This window comes from Rhinatrema bivittatum, chromosome 6 (genome assembly GCF_901001135.1).
Source record: "Rhinatrema bivittatum chromosome 6, aRhiBiv1.1, whole genome shotgun sequence".
In the NCBI taxonomy this organism is placed as follows: Eukaryota; Metazoa; Chordata; class Amphibia; order Gymnophiona; family Rhinatrematidae; genus Rhinatrema; species Rhinatrema bivittatum.
Genome location: NC_042620.1, coordinates 140,191,693 through 140,209,092, shown reverse-complemented (window position 1 = coordinate 140,209,092; position 17,400 = coordinate 140,191,693). Strand labels below are relative to the sequence as shown.

At 42.6% G+C, this 17,400-nt stretch overlaps 1 protein-coding gene across 1 annotated transcript in view; it reads left to right on the top strand.

Annotated features, from left to right (window-relative positions):
* Positions 1–17,400, top strand: part of COL5A2 (collagen type V alpha 2 chain) — a 333,570-nt gene that overhangs the window by 301,293 nt on the left and 14,877 nt on the right. The window contains exons 42-50 of the mRNA XM_029605983.1: positions 2,152–2,313; positions 4,079–4,186; positions 6,497–6,604; positions 10,499–10,552; positions 11,912–12,019; positions 12,151–12,204; positions 12,381–12,488; positions 13,554–13,607; positions 14,735–14,842. Coding sequence (XP_029461843.1) covers positions 2,152–2,313; positions 4,079–4,186; positions 6,497–6,604; positions 10,499–10,552; positions 11,912–12,019; positions 12,151–12,204; positions 12,381–12,488; positions 13,554–13,607; positions 14,735–14,842 — 864 coding nt within the window. The remainder of the gene's footprint in view (positions 1–2,151; positions 2,314–4,078; positions 4,187–6,496; positions 6,605–10,498; positions 10,553–11,911; positions 12,020–12,150; positions 12,205–12,380; positions 12,489–13,553; positions 13,608–14,734; positions 14,843–17,400) is intronic.

Below are 17,400 nucleotides of genomic sequence, written 5' to 3'. Positions count from 1 at the left end.
GCGTGCAGAAGAGGAGCAGCGCTTACGGGCTGCCACGAATCCCAAGTCACAGCGGCCTGAGAAGAGGATGAGGCCCGGTAGCAGGCCGCCGTGGATCCCACATTGTGGCGGGCAGCCCGAGAAGATCAGGGCCGCTGCAGAGCCCATCCTGCAGCGACCCATGAAGAGGAGGCCCAGATGTGAGAGAGAGGCTTAGGGTCTGTAGAGTGTGTATGCGTGCGTGTATGAGATGAGTTGAGAGACTGTGTGTGGGAGTGAGGACCAGAATGTTTGCAGAGACAGCATGTGAGAGCCTCTGTGTGTGTGAGAGACAGCATGTGACAGTGAGAACCTGTGCTTGAGCAAGACAGCATGTGGGAGTGAGAGAGTGCCTGTGTGTGTGAGACTCAGACAGCATGTGCCAGTGAGAGACTGTATGTATGAATGATTGTATGCGAGAGAGCATGTGACAGTGAGAGCCTGTGCTTGAACAAGACAGCATGTGGGAGTGAGAGAGAGCCTGGGTGTGTGAATCAGACAGCATGTGCCAGTGGGAGACTGTGTTTAAGATACGCGCGCAACCCTTTGAAAATCTACCCCAATATCTAGCAACTGGTAATACTACCTATTTGACTTTCCATCAAAGAGGCAAGGCCTGGTTATTATACAAAATAGTTTGGCACCTGCTTTTGTCCTATATTTTCCCTTCATTTGATAGTTTTGTGTATTTATGAAGAACAGGGAAGGTTATGAGATTGTACTTGATAGGTATGGGGACTGATATTCTATCTTCCTTCTTTTATGTTATGAAACATTTTTTCTGTTGCTTCTATGCACACCATAATTTTTGTATATATTGTTTTTTAAATTGTAACTCACCAAGAGAATACCTTTCAAACAACCGCATGCAGCAGCATGTATGTATATATATATATATGGCTGTGTGTAGATTTCCAATAGTATTTTATAACCCATGCATATTATAAAATACACGCATCTCTACCCTGCGACATACTCATGCTTATGTGTGAATACATTCAGTGTGAGTATTTCAATGCATTCAACCCATGTACTTTTCCTCCCTATTTTAAAACTATATGTGTATATATTTTACACATGAAAATAAAGTAGGACTCCCCTTAATCCCAATTTACGCACATAAGTCGGTATATTTTAAAACATTACCAATTCTATCAATTATTCCACCAGTTTGTCCAGTCCTTCTCCAGTTCATTGAGACCCTCCTAATTCTTCAGCCTGAGCTCTACTCATTTCACCCAGACCTCACACCCGGGGAAAATACACAATAAACAAATTTGACATCACTTTCGCAAGTTAATTAGGTGTAAAATTACATGAGTAAATTGATAAATCTACATGCACATCTTTTAAATTAGCAACTTGTGTGCGTAAATGTTGGCTCCGCCCAGGAATGCCCCTAGACCACCCCTTTATGCTAGTAAATGTGTGTGTGAAAGCAAAACTATGTGTGCGAGTAGATGCTTTTTATGCATGTATATTTTAATTTTTACATGTGGAACTCTTTGAAAGTTCATCCTAGGGCTTTAATAGAAGGCGTGTAACCAAATCGAACAAAATAAATAAACCAATCAGTTATGGTTAGATTGTGCTTGAGGACCATTCCTAATACGTGCTAGAGATACCAACTGTTAAAATCGCCAGGCTTGAGATAACCAGAGATAGGGCATTCTCGTTAGCGAGCCCCAGACCTTGGAACAGCTGACCTGTAGCCAATCACACCGCACTTCAATGACTGCCCTTAAAAAAGCATTTAAAAAATATTTGTTACATATAGCCTTCAGCAATTAGAGGTTTCCTCTTTTTTTCTTTGCTGTGGCTATCCTCTCGCTCTTTGCTATTGCCCAGATTTTTTTGAAGTTGTATTATTTAGCATATTATTTATGTATTGTATGTATGCTTGATAAGCCACTGTGAACTGTTATGGAATATGTGGGTTATAAGAATTTTATAAATAAAATAAATATTTGCATATGTGCAGATTAGTTTCCAAGTAATGAAAGTCTATTTATTATATACTATAATTCAAACCTTACACATTTTTTTGATACTTATTTTCTGGTATTTTAAACAAATCAACTGCGTTCAGAAGCTTTTATGCTAACTAATGTAGAACTTTGTAATATTTTCTAGGGACCTCCAGGTCCTGCTGGTCCTATTGGTGACCCAGGCAAAGAAGGTCCTCCAGGAGTTCGTGGTGATCCTGGTGCTCATGGTCGTGTGGGAGACAGAGGACCTGCTGGACCCGCTGGTAGCCCTGGAGACAAGGGAGACTCAGGCGAAGACGGGCAAACTGTAAGTTCTGGGAGGATCTTGGCTTCAGGTGTAATTTAAAAAAATAAAGGTACCAGCTCTGGTTGGGGATCGAAGGATGTATCAGTGTTGAGTGTCTCCTCCCCTCTCCTTCCTACAGTGCGTAGGCAACAACACTTGCAGCAGGGACTTAGAGCATACAAAGTGCTGCCAATCACTATGGTCCCCTCCTCCTACCCATGCACTTCCGATTTGGAACAGAAAGCATGCAAGTAAAGGGAGGAGGACGTTGCAGAGATCAATAGCACTTGCAAGATTTTGTGGCCCGTACTGATGTGGTTACTTACATGAGTCAACTGGCAGTACAATGTTTCGCTGTGGGGTCCCAGTGCAGTTCCACCTCTGCCCCCTTCCTCCCCCGTACCCATGGTACCTTCACCCCTGCCTGCACGGGTGACTACTGTAGCTCCTTCCTCCTCTGTGAGCAGCTAAAGCCAGCGCCTCAAGTCTTGGGCCTGTCTATGCTGGTTGGTAACATTGCTGCCTGCTCCTTTAGCTTCTGACCTGGCACTAGCACCACTACTTTGTTTTAACATTTGAGCTTACCATGTTAATGGTCTTGTGAAAGTTTTAAAGCTAGCTCAAGTTTTAGGTTTTGCAACATTTTAACCATCTTAACAGATTACAACAAAAATCTGCCCTATGCAGATGGAGGGTGATTTTCAAAACCATTTCCGCAGGTAAAACAGTGCTTTACCCATAGAAATGGGCCAGAAGAGGCAATGGGGAGATGGAGCAATGGGAGATAGAGGAACAAGATGGGGGATAGACAGACGAGAGAGAGAGAAGCAGAGGTGGCAGAGAGGTGAAAAAGCCTTGAGGAATGGAAGAGAGGCAGAGAAAAGATGTCAAGTGACTGGAAAAAGTATGGAGAGAACAGTATGATTATAGAAAAAGCACAAAGGCAAATATTTCTCATTGCAATTGTATACTGTTTTAAATGCTGTAACATAATATGTTTCTAATTGCTGTATTTGTCGTGGAAGAAACTAGAATTGTGTTACTTTTGAAAGAACCAAATAAAGATGTTATAGTAGATGATCCTTCAAGGCCTCTGGCATCTGAAGAAGGAGCCTGTTTGGTCTCAAACGTTCACATTCGACAACATTTTTTGCTCGTCCTTTCACTGGTTAACCTAGTCTGCTAAGGCTAAAACTCCAAGTATAACAGCTGCCAGCCGACATTTAGCAGTACTTTACTGTTATTATCTGCATATTTAGCAAAGGCCATTTTAATTATTGGCATTGTTTGGGGGAGAAGTGGGAAGGGGGTGTGGGATGCACCCTAACGTTTGCTTGTCTCAGTCTTCCTGAAATCCACAAGGCAAATCTGGGCTTGGTGAATTGCTGTGAGTGCCACAAGGGAGGACAGAGGTTGAGCCTAGGAATAGGAGGGTTTGGAAAACAGGACCAGAGCAGTGGGAAACAGAGTTGGAGCAAGGAAGAGCCCAAAGAATCATGATAGCCAGTGCTTGACTAGAGCAGAGGTAGGAGGAGAGAATAACAGAGAGAGTTGGCTGGCAGGAGTAAGCTTCCTGGCCTTATCTGGGAACATAGACCAACCCTGAATGTACTGCTGTACAGCCTGATCAGCTTAATCATATCTGAACTTTAACCCACTGCAAGACTTACAAGTGGCAATGCAATGCAACTTCATCTTTATGCACTCTTAGATTTCCATTGCCGTTCTTGCTAAAAGCCAATTCATTTTAATCATCACTTTTAATCTATGATTTTCTGATTTTAAGGGTCCAGATGGTCCACCTGGTCCAGCAGGAACAACTGGACAGAGAGGTATTGTCGGTTTACCAGGCCAACGTGGTGAAAGAGGAATGCCCGGACTTCCAGGAGCAGCAGTAAATAAAAATTCATTTGTTTATAAACTAATCTCTTTTTGATTTTCTTATAGCCTTCTTAACCACCACTTTCTCATCAGGGATGTAATAAGGCTGTGCACTGCAAAGCATTGTAGCACCTAGATATGATACCTATAGTGGGCCGGATTTACGCGCGCAGGGCACTCGCGCGTCTGTGCGCCTATTTTGCATAGGCCGCCGGCGTGCGCACAGCCCCGGGATGCGCGTAAGTCCCGGGGCTTCGTAAAAGGGGCGGGGAGGGGCGTGTCTGGGGTCGTGTCTGGGGTCAGGGGGCGGTTTGGGGCGGGACCAGGGGCATGGCGCCAGCCTGGGGACGTGGTCGAGGCCTCCGGACCAGCCCCCGGGTCGGGTGATGGCGCACCAGCAGCCTGCTGGCGTGCGCAGATTTATGCCTGCTTTCGGCAGGCGTAAATCTACCAACAAAGGTAGGGGGGGTTTAGATAGGGCCGGGGGGGTGGGTTAGGTAGGGGAAGGGAGGGGAAGGTGAGGGGAGGCGGAAGGAAAGTTCCCTCAGAGGCCGCTCTGATTTCGGAGCGGCCTCGGAGGGAACAGGCAGCACACGCTGGGCTTGGCGTGCGCAGGTTGCACAAATGTGCACCCCCTTGCACGCGCTGACCCCGGATTTTATAAGATACATGCGGCTACGCGCGTATCTTATAAAATTCAGCGTACTTTTGTTCGCGCCTGGTGTGCGAACAAAAGTACGCGCTCGCATAAATTTATAAAATCTATCCCAGTGTTTGTAGGAATATACAATCTTCAATCCGAAAATAACACCAGAGAATTAACAATACTGAAAATCCTGTAAAATTGTCAACAAGAAGTTACTAGACATGCCTGTAAAGTATAAAATAAGACTTTTTTATATGCATCTTTTTGCTGATTGGACATTCTTATGTGAATTCCCCTTAAGGAGCATTCTAATATGCTCTCTGTCTCCCATACATATAAATTATTTGCAGGCACAGATATTCATAAATGCTGGATAAAGCTAGTTTGCATCACTGTTGGAAATGTTATAATGAGGCCGATATTCAGCGCCTTTAGTCCAGCTAAGGGGGTCATTTTCTAACGGGATCGCATGCGAAAAGTCCCTTTTCACGTGCAATATCTGGATTGGGGCGGAGTCAGAGTGGCGGCAGCACCGGAAGGGGAGGAGTCGGGGCGGATGCGGTGGCGACATCGCTGGCAGCGAAAAGGTAAGAACCCTTATTGCCGCCAGTAACACACCCAATAGCACCACCTTTCACGGTGGTGCTATTGATTTGCGAAAGCCGGCAGCGAAGGCACCGCAGAGGTGCGATCGCTGCCGGCTTTCGCAGGCCCGCCCCCCCGCCCCCATTACCGCCGGATTCTCTAAGGTCTGCGACCTTAGAAAATCCAGGCCTAAGTTAGGACATACTGGAAAAATCCCCACTGGCTGACTGCTGCTGAGTTATCTGGCTAAATAGTTAGCCGGAGAAAACTTAGCAGGATAACTTGGAGGCATTCTGTGGGCATTTTGAGACATTTCAAGGCAAAATTCAGAATTAGCCAGATAATTTATATGGCTAACTCTGTTTGTGCACTAGAGCAATCATAATATTAACCGGATAAATTTATTTGGCTATGTTTAAGGTAGTTGGGTTATGAGGATGACTGAGAGCTCTCTTGTGGGCTGGAGCAGGAACCACGTTGATTCCAGCCTTTTCTTATGCAATTTAAACTTTTATTTAATATAAACAGCAAAACAACAACACAAAAGACTGCCTACCTTTGCAGTGAACTGAACTCACAACTCAAACTTCCCAGAGAGGGTTAGGCGCTCCTATTCCTGGAGACGCAGGGCTTCCTGATCCCAGCTGAGCTTATACTTTTATCCCCCTCCCAGCAGGGTTCTGCCTACAGAGCTCTCTCTCTGTAGGATTTAAGGTGGATCAGGCAAAATGCCTGGTCCTGCACAGGTTAAAAAGGAGAAATAGGGGCACTCCATCACACAGGTATATTCAACAGTGCCACTATTTATCTGGTTAACTTTGTTGGCCGCACGACGGCTGAAAGTGGACACCCATGTGTTTATCTGAGAAAATTATATACAATTTTTCTTCTCTCTGGTATTAGAACCAGGTTCAGAGTGTTGCTTCTTGTACTGTGACTCCGTTGAAGATATGGTAGTTGACTCACTAACATAAAAGTTAAATTCATGTAAACATCATCAGTGCAGCACTTTTAACTTTTATTGTACTGTAACACTTTTAAAAAAATCTATTTCTTGAGGCAGTTGAAAGCCAACATGTGTTGTCTTTATAGGGTGCACCTGGAAAACAAGGTTCAACAGGCACAACAGGAGACAAAGGCCCCTCAGGTCCTGTTGGCCCACCTGGTGCCAGTGGACCTGTAGGGGAACCTGGTCCAGAAGTAAGTCTTTTAGCTTCATAAGAAGACTACAGAAGCATGGTTGGTCTCATTCTGCAATGGCAGTACTAACAGGTTTTCAAAGTATCCAACAGTTTATTTCTTGATCTATTGCTTTCTCTTTGATGTGACTCTTGTAACATCAGCAGATGGAAGCTGCCAAAGTCCTCAATGGCACAATCTGTGATTGACTCTATTTACTTCTTGGGGCGGGGATTGTCATTACTTTTGAGTACTGTGTTTGTTTTTCTTTTCTGTACTAACATTTTAATTCTTAGTAATTTTGTTTGGAATAAAATGCATGCTAACTTTATAACATTCTAGATGCCAGTCGATAAAGACTGATTGGCCCATCTATATGCCTCCTTTTATTATAATTATTCTTGGTTTTCATAAGTTTTCCATGATGTCACACTCCAGTTCATGCCCTGTTGTGCTTTACATGTATTAGTATGATGATTATTAAATGACTTTCATTTTTTAATAATTTTTAATCAGAGAATTTTAAAATAAATATCAAGAACAACTTGAACAAGAAATGAAATGCATATGAAGATATATATTCATGCCAAGGAAATAAGAAATCAGAAAACAAAAAAATAAAGGACAAACATTGGTTAATACAGAACACAGCAAATTTTCCATGTGCATTTTTACTATTTAGTCCACAAACTGAGGGGGTCCAATACAGAATGTAAAACTAATTCAATCAAGAGAGGTAACAAAGAAGAAAATAAAACAGCTGCAGCTTCAGGCATACTGTAATGCCTTAAACAGATAACAACTGACTGTATAAGACATCTGTCTCACCATAAAAGTAATCTTAACAAGATCAGCTAGGAAACCACATGCACCTCAAAAGAAGTTCAAGAATATAAAAAGCAAATAAAAAGAAGTTCAGGAATTAAGGAAAATCCTAAATTGACTGGGATCCTACAATATAAATCTGTCATTAACATACTTCACATTTTTTAGAGAACACATAAAGAAACTGAGTGCCAACCTCCTGGCGCATTCAAAGAAAAATCTTTCATGTGTAATTTTACAGAGATCTGCAAACTACCTGATTTTTGCCTCAGAAATAAAAGGTTTATATGTGCGGAAGAAAGCTGCAGAATCCAGTTCCAATCTGGCTCAGAGGTAGATGAGACCAGCAGAGTAGCCCATCCTCTTTGATCTTCCATAGTTCTCTCCAGAGTCCTAGAATAGATTCTGGGTTGTCCATGGATCTGAATGGAGTTCTGATAAGAATCAGCACAGTAGAGCCCTGATGAACTTAACAGGCATAATGATGGGAATAGCAAAGCCGGAAGAACTTTCAGAAACAGTATCACTAGTACCTCCTTAAGGAGAAGATAAATATCTGAATTATAAATGGGGATGTTAATTTGTTAGTATTGCTTCTTTAAACACATCGAATTGTGCTGAGTAAAACACCCTCACTAAGTATAAGATTCTATAATCTCATCAACCTGACAGGGAAGTAGGTCTCCCTTTAAAATCAAATTAAGGGGCCTATGCTATAAAATGCTTGCTAAAAAAAAAAGTTACACTGTGCATGTTAAAACTGCACTTAATGGGTGATACACTAAACACTTCTGTGCATCCACTAAAATGGTGCTGCTATTGCAAGCACATTAAATTAGTGTGCATACTACCCCCCCAAAAGAGAGCATACACAATAGCTATATCTCAAAATTCCCCATGCTAACTGCCCCAAAGCGAAAGTTAGTATAGGGGATTTCATTCTCCTTTCCCCCAACACTGAAGGCAGATTGGCATCCCTTTGCTGCAAAGCTCAAAGGGCATCTGTGCCCCAAGGTCCCTCAATCCCACTGAAAAAAAGCAAGGGACATATGTGCCCAGAAGTCCTCCCACTCCCCTGACTCAAAGCACGAGGGGCCTCCATGATCTGTTGCTCTCCATATCATCATACAAAGCACGAGGGGCCTCCATGATCTGTTGCTCTCCATATCATCATAGAAAGCACGAGGGGCCTCCATGATCTGTTGCTCTCCATATCATCATACAAAGCACGAGGGGCCTCCATGCCTTGATTACCTCACCCCACCCCTAACACAGAAGACACCATGCCCCAAACATCCCCCGCCTCCCTGACACAAAGCGCAAATTTGGAAGTCAAAGGAACAAGCTGATGCCATTTATAAATAGGGCAATAGGGAACATGGGACTCATGCTTTCTCCTATCTTCCTCTATCTTTGGCATCATCAGAAGTGGTATGCTGGGGGAAAGCACCTTGAGGAGAGAAAAGGGCCATGGAGGTGATCAGAGCGTGGAGGCCTCTTGATATGAAGGGGGGCCAGTTTAGGGTAGCCATCAGGGCAAGAAGGCCACTTACACTTTGTGTTGAGGGAGTGGTTGGGCATAGAAGCTCTTTGCACTTTGTTGGGGGTGGGGGTGTGATTGGGACATGGATTGTGGCCAAGAGGTTTTGGTGTGTGTGTGTGGGGGGGGGGGGGGGTTAACCAGTATGCTAGTGGAGATACCAAGGGCAGAGTGCCCTCAGTGTTAAATATTAGTATGCTAGCCCTGCAGGTTAACATAAAGGTAGATTTTTAAACCAGCATGCGGGCATCCAACTCACGCATGTTATAAAATTTGCTACATGCGCTCCTGATTTTATATTGGTGCACGCATGTGCATGCGGATGCCGACTTGCTTGCACAAAGGGGGGATTTTCTTAGAAATACACAGCGATGTGATAGGGCCTTCCCCAGTTTCCTCCCAATCCACTCAAATTTATTTATTATTTATTTATAAACTTTTCTATACCGATATTTGTAGCGACATCATATCGGCTTACAGCATAACAGCAGGTGGAAAGTACAATGAACAGGTATGGGGGAGGGATTACATAGGAACAGTAAGCTTAGCAAAGAAATGTAGTCATTAAACCAGTAAAACATTAACTACTTAAATAACAATTATAAATTGTAATTATGACAGAACTATGTACAAGGGTTCAGTTAAGAGCTGGCATGACGAGTAGAGGGAGAAGCGGAGGGCTGGGATTATTGAGGGTACGCTTGTTTGATAATAAATAATTAATAATAAGGAGCGGACTGGGAGGGAACTTCCTTAACCCCCTGCCTACCCTGCCTCTCTTTTCCCCTCTCCGTCCCAACCCCTAAAACCCCTCTAGCTAGCTTTTTTTTTGTTTGTTTGTTTTTATACCTACCTGCTCTCCCAAGCAGTAGTAAGTTGCATGGGCCGGCTGACTGCCTGCACATGCTTCAGCAGGACAGCACCTAATGGCGCTGTCCCAGCCCACCCACGGCCTGCCCCTTTTGAATTAAGCTGGTCTTTGGCACATACCAAGAGATATGTGCGTGGTCTGGGCCTTTTAAAAATCCCCAAGGTGCGCATGTGGCCCGACCACATGTATATATCTCTGGGTTTTTATGTGCGCTGGTATTTTAAAATTCAGCCGATAGTGAATCCATATTTTCATGTGCCATTTTATATGCAAGCATTCACTAAGTTTAGCAGGAACCCAATAATGTCCTCAGATACCTATTTAGAATACATAGTAGGGCCTTTCTTTAAACATCCCTACAATACATGCTAAACTTTAGTGCACGGGCTCCTAAATGATCACGTTAAATAGTTTCAATATGTGTTGCATTTTTTTCCTTATTGTCAAGTGTAAAACATTTGTATAATTAATCTTTTTATTGATCTTTCAAATATTTATAGACAGTGATCGTATCTCCAAGAAGGACAAAAAGTTTAAATTGAAAGGCAGGCATTTCAGTTTTTTGAATATTGCATTTATCCTGGAGTATTGCAATAGTAAGACACTCAGTGTCACAGCAACTATCTAAAACTTTTTTTTAAGTAAATATCATAAATATTTACATTACTTTTTTTTCCAGGGTCTTCCTGGCAATGATGGTACTCCTGGCCGAGATGGAGCTGCTGGACCACGGGTAAAAATATTTTAATGTTGTAAAACTATTGTTGAAGATTTGTTTTCAGTTTCAGTGTGTTTGATAATAGGATTTATTGGTTTAATGCTGTGTTCAGTGTTATACAGTCAATGTGTGTGCAGCACACAGATTGGACCCAGCACCGACTCCTCTTCCACTCCCTCATCCTCCTCTATTGAGTCTTTTTTTCCAACCACTGCCTTATCCTCGAGTTGAGTGAGACGGGGAGCAGGCACTGAGCACTGGATGTGACTCCTTCTGAGTGTTGACAGCAGCAGCAGTGGAGGAGCTCTGGCAGCCTCCTGCAGCAGCCAAGGTAACCTGGCCAAACTGGTTGCCTGCCTGCCTGCACCACATGGAATTCTGCCTTCTCCTGCCCTTGTATATAGAGGAAGTTGGAGTCCAGTAGCAGGGAGGTCTTGCAGCAAAGAACTGAAGGGTTAGCATAGAAGGAGAAGGAATCTAGGCAAACTATGGATATGAGACTAGAGAGGGAACAGGAGAATAAGGGCAATGAGGAGCTAAGGGAGCAGGAACATCTGCAGGGTGAGGAGCTGGGGCAGGTGGCTGATTTGACCATGTTAAGACAGGTGAGAAAGAAGAGAAAGAAGGGAGTGAAGCAGAGAGGATCAGAAGAAGAAGAGAGGAAGGACCCCCAAGGCGAGACTCTTCTATGCCCAAAAACGGGGCCAAATTGTGGTTGAAAGACTAAGGAAGCTTTGCCGGAGAACGAACTGAAGCTATGGGTAACCCACAGATGTAACTTGTACCTCATCCTCCAATGCCAGAGCTGCATGCAGATAGCGGGCAAAAATTCATGATAAACAAACAACATTTATCTGCTCGCTGTGTGTAAGAGTATGTGTGGGTCTCTGCTTTGAGCTTGTGGTATGAAAAAGCCACCAGAGCCTCCTGCTGTGACCCAGGCAAATCAGTTGTTAATTTCACAAGTCACCGGAATGTTGCCCCATTGTGAGGGGTTCATGCGTGTTTCCGCCCTCTCTCCCCCTTTGTTTTAAATTTTGTAAGAGAGAGAGACTGATGGGGCTTTCAGTACCTCCTTAGCTCTTTTTTTTTTTTTTTGCCCATATCAGTTCTCTCCATATCTCTCTGTACTACCTCCTGCTCCTATTGTGTGTTGCACAATATTTCTGCTAGTTTAGGCATGCCTTGGGCTTGAAAAGGATAGGAAACACTGAGCTCGAACACTGAAAGCAGTCCAGCTTATACAGCAGACAGCGACAAGATGTCTTCGGCTAGTGTGGTGTAGACAGAAGACACCCCACGGACTGGGTGAGTCAAATAGCCCTTAGCTGCCAATACCAGTTGTATTACTCTGTGTTCCCACTTATTTTCTAGGGTGATCGTGGTGAGCCAGGATCCGCTGGGCTTCCGGGTTCCCAAGGTGCTCCAGGAACTCCAGGACCTGTTGGTGCTATAGGTGAAGCAGGACAGAGAGGCGATGCCGTAAGTAGTCTGTTTCACTAGCCTGATATGTTTTAGCAAAGAAGCACTGCTTACCTCTTTTCAGGTAGAATTGTATTTTTAAATCAAGCTTCATTATGATGGAATAACATTTGTCCTAACTTTTTCTTAAGGGCTCTCGTGGTCCAGTAGGTCCACCTGGTCGAGCTGGAAAACGAGGCTTTAATGTAAGTTCTCCGTGATAGTTTAAAATCTATATTATATATATATAATTGTATTAATGTATATGGCATACTAAAAAAGACCAGAAGCTCGAATACACAGCATCAGATTAGTACAAATCAAGAAGCTGAGGTTTTTTTTTAAGTGCAGGATTTTATATTTCGCAATGGTTAAATTACAGGGGCCACAAGGTCCACGTGGTGACAAAGGAGATAGTGGAGAGAGAGGAGACAGAGGCCAGAAGGGCCATAGGGGTTTCACTGGTCTGCAGGGTCTTCCTGGACCCCCTGTAAGTATTCTTATCTTTTCCTTATTTCTTGCATAGAAAATTTAGAAGTGTTGAACCAATTACATCTCTGAATTGTGCTTCCATGTTAACTTTTGCGAATCAAAGTAAATACATCATATATGATAACAGTAAACTGCAATGGGTGGGCTATCCATATAGTCCATCTCCCCCAGATTCGTAATGCACTAAAGTTTTCTAAATACATTATACTATAATGTTCTTCAATATGATTGGCCACGTCTTTGAAAGTGGCAGTTATAAAGGCAATGTGATGTTGAGCTAAGGAAAGCAAAGTAACAGGATACTGCTCATTCCCTGTCCAGGACCACTGTCAGAGCACTGTAAAACAACTGTACAGCCCGCTACTTGTGGTAAAGCAGTGCGTTTTATTCTCTCACATAACCTGCTCCTCTGTGGTGGGGCAACGCAATCGCTTCCTTAGTACAAGAGCACTTTACACACGTACGGCAGCAGTTTATATACAGGCTGGCATAAAACTACATGCAACAGCCTAAGACTCCCTTTACAGCTGTAGCCCACTGCTCTCTAAGCTAGACGTCAATCCACAGGCTCTCCGAGCACCCTGCGGGACTCTGCCCACCTGAAGTGGTAGCGCCAGCCTTACCATGCTCCTCCTCTGATCAGCCCTTGCTACTGTTCCGCCTTTAGCAGGCTCTGCCTGTCAGTCCCTTGATCCTCTGCTTGTCTGCTGTCCCTTTTCAGCTTTTCCAAAGAACTTTTTTTTTTCTCTTTACACTAAACCCTAATTAGCTACACCTGTGTCCATGGTTCCTGTCCACTTAGGACTACATTACCCAACAACCTCCTTGCTGTAATGAAATCACTTCCCTCTCTCTGTCTCTTTCTTTTTCTTTCATTTTCTTATTTGCAATATCCTTTGCTGCCATGAAGGCTAACTGAGGCTGAGGACTAGCCTCCCCATGTTCAGCTTTATTAATATTCTGTTATGATATATATGTTTTTAAACCAGTATGTAAGATTTGAAGACCGCATTCTAACTATGTGTAACGACATACCCATTTTAATATTTATGTTTATTTTTAGGGCCCAAATGGAGAACTCGGTAGTGCTGGAATTCCAGGACCATTTGGCCCTAGAGTAAGTTTATATTTCTTTATAGCTAAATAAAATATATGTATACTATTGCAAGGATGTTCCCTATAATAACATTTATTATAAGGATGCTATTGTCCAGGTTTGTTTGGACTAACACATAAAGGTGAATTTTAAAAACCCGACACATGCATTAATTAGGAGTTGTACAAATATGTTGAGTTTATGTGCGCCGAGCGGATTTTAAAAGCCCCCCTGATACATGCGTAAATGCCACAGCATGCACATCTCAGAAGTATTCAAAAATGGGAGAGGAGTGGGCATGGTCTAGGCGGGGCATGGGCATTTCGGGGCATGAAGCTGAGATATGCACATAAATACCTTTGTGCTCTGGCCAATGCCCCCTGCCCCGTAACTTTACTTCTGCTGTGAATGTTGTGTGATAAAATAAAGATAAATAGGCAGATTGGCAGTGTTTTAAGGGTCAGGGATAACTGGAGGGAGTGTATTCCTGCAGTTACATCAGGGTGGAGGACTATAATGGCTATTTTGCTTATAATTTCTGGAGTAGAGAAGGATAATGTTGGCAGGGTAAGTTGAGGCAACGATATGTAAGATACCTTGCGTGTAGTTTCACAAAGGTTTAGTGGCAGAGCTGTGAATGTGGATCAAATTGGTTCTCCAAGTGTCCTGATTTATCTATTTATTTATATTCAGCATTTTCTAAAAAAAATCAAGGAAAATAAATAACATTCATAAAAATTATAAATAAAACATAACATAAAAGACAAAAGTCTGACTCCAATCAGCAATCTGTATCCCTCTCAGATGTGACCTTCTAACACGCTAATGATCTCAGTGCTTGATCTTCAAGTGGCATTTTAAACAAAAAAGTTTAGTAGCTTTTTAAAGGTCTGCGTGCATATTATCCACAGATGATCTAATTCTGAGATGATATTTTTTGCTGTAGATGTATGGAGGAAGTTTGAGCTACACATCAGTTCTTATGGAGGTGTGCTAGATACCCCCCAACAGTATTTCACAATAGGTACTTTACAGAGTAAGCATAAGCAGCAATAGTGCAAAAAAAATTGGCTAATAGGAAAACTGTTAGTGGACGTTTAGGTATTAATTATTGAAAAACCCTCTATTTAATATCCTGTTTCATGCAGGGTCCTCCGGGTCCAGTTGGACCTCCAGGTAAAGAAGGTAATCCTGGACCAACCGGGCCACTTGGACCACCTGGTGTACGAGGAAGTACGGGAGAATCAGGACCTGAAGTAAGTTTACAAACATTTTTTTGAGAATGAGATTAGCTGGGAATTGGAAACCTGCTGAATAATTTGTACTGAGGTTGCATGAAATGAAACTGGACTAATACTAACTATTTCTATCACATCCCCCTTTCAATACATATCCACTTTGCTTTTAAAATACTATTTTTCAGTGTACACAGATGCAATTTACGTTCATCACATGCCATACGATGGGATTTATAAGCAAAAGAGAATTAGTTCTGTTATCCATTTCATTTCATTTCATTTGAAATCGTACACAATATTTAGTCTGCTTCAACAAAGTAACGGAAGGATGCATTTTCTGTAAAACAAACAAAAAAAATGTCAAGGACAAAGGGTCATGATATGAAATTGGAGGGAAGAAATCGCAGAGAAATATGAGAAAACCATCTTTAGAGAGGGTAGTATGGAGTATCCTTCTGGACAGAATTTCCACTTGCTGGGGACAGTTGGTGGGAGATGGCAAGTTTCCAAGTATGGGATGAAAGCTGACTTTATGGCTATACAAATAGAAGACAGTCAAGCTTGTATGGCTGTTACTGGGAGATGTCCTTAGCATAGTGGGCGGGGTTAAGAACATGGAAGGATGATGACCAGAGCTAGAGTAGTGTAGGGAGTCAATCTTAATCTTGTATATTTAACAACTGGATGATATCCTTAGCTAGAATAGTGCAGGCAAGGGCAATCAGTTGGACTGGGTAGGCCGAACAGTCCTTATCTGCCAACATCTATGTTACTATGTTTACAGTTTTACATGTGCAGTATTTATTGTACCTAAATATTTGACATTTTATGAGTAAAATAGTAAATGAGATGTTGGCATGAAATGCCTTGATAGTGTCTGAAAATATTAATTATACATTTTAAATCATATAAACAAAACATCATTCCATGGTAGAAAGAAACTATGTCCTGCATTTAGATGCTAAGGAGTGCAAAGAACAATATAGGTCCAATTTTTATCTTCATCAAAATTATTTATTTAAATGTTCAAAGTCGCCACTCCAATTTTCAAAAACATGCACAATTGAATGACTGTTTCAGGGTCCCCCGACACGGACCCCGTGTTTCGCCCGTAGGCTGCGTCGGGAGGGACAGTCTGTAATTATAATGAAAGCTAAAAAGGAAGAAGAACAATAGTACATAAATGTATAAGAAAGGACCAAATTAAGGGTACAAAATATATCTATTGGTGCCGAGACACATACCTTCAAGACAGCTGTGGAATTCGTACAGCTAAAGCGGCGAGGAGGGCGGGCGGCCAGACTAACCACTGCGTTTAAAAGGGCAATTTTGGCGCGATTTGAACCACCAATCAGAGCGCAAAAGAGCTTAGCCAATCAAAACAGGGCAGCACTACATTCACCGAGGGAAACAGTGAAAGGAATCAAAGAAATGTTGAAGATACCTTTAACTGATTATAAAAAGTACTGCCATTCAATCTCATTATTTAATCCTGCTGGATGCAGGCTATTAAGTGTGAAGATCCACTTCTGTTCTCTTCGGGTAAGCATTTCGGAGAAATTACCACCCCGACTTGGCGGATGAAGCACATCGATCACAAGGAATCTTAAATCATCCTCAGTGTGTCCAGCTGTTTGCCAATGGGAGACTACAGGAGCAGTTTCACGGCCGGTGCGAATGTTGGATCGGTGTTCAATGATACGCGTGCGTATCTGTCTCGTGGTTTTCCCTACATACAGTTTTGGGCTCCTGGATTGGCTCAATCAAAGTAATCCCCACTTAAAATTTAATCATTGCATCGATCCCATGACTATTTCATTTTTAGATGTACAGATACAATTTAAGGAAGGTTTATTTAGCACATCTATCTATCGTAAGAGTACGGACCGTAACACTCTGTTACGTTTTGACAGCCATCACCCTAGCCCTTTAAAAATGAATATCCCAGCTGGGTAGTTACTCTGGCTTCGACGCCTCTGCTCATCAAAAAATGATTTTATCACACAAGCTAAGCAGATGATGCTCCGGTTTGAAGAGAGGGGGTACCCCCACTGGGTCCTCTGGAAAGCTTTTAAGAGAGCATTATATGTTAATCGCGATCTGCTTTTTCTTTCACAACCTACAACAGAGGATTCATGCATTAATTGCATTTTGCCCTTTTCAACACATGTGTATACTATTACTTCTATTCTTAAACGCCACTGGTCCATGCTTTCTTTACATGAAATCTTCAACCATCCCTTACGTTTTTCCTTTTGCCGGGGAAAAAATTTGCGAAATATGCTTGTTCATTCCCATTTTCAGCCTATCTCCACTTTTGATTCAGGTAATTTTTCTGGCCACCAATCCTGCGGACAATGTTCACTATGTCCTTTTACTTTCTCCACCACTACTTTTGAACATCCTTTTACACATAAAAAATTTCCTTTAAGATTTTCAACTACCTGTCAGTCACGAGGAGTAATCTATGTGATCTTGTGTCCCTGCCCAAAACTGTATGTAGGGAAAACCACGAGACAGATACGCACGCGTATCATTGAACACCGATCCAACATTCGCACCGGCCGTGAAACTGC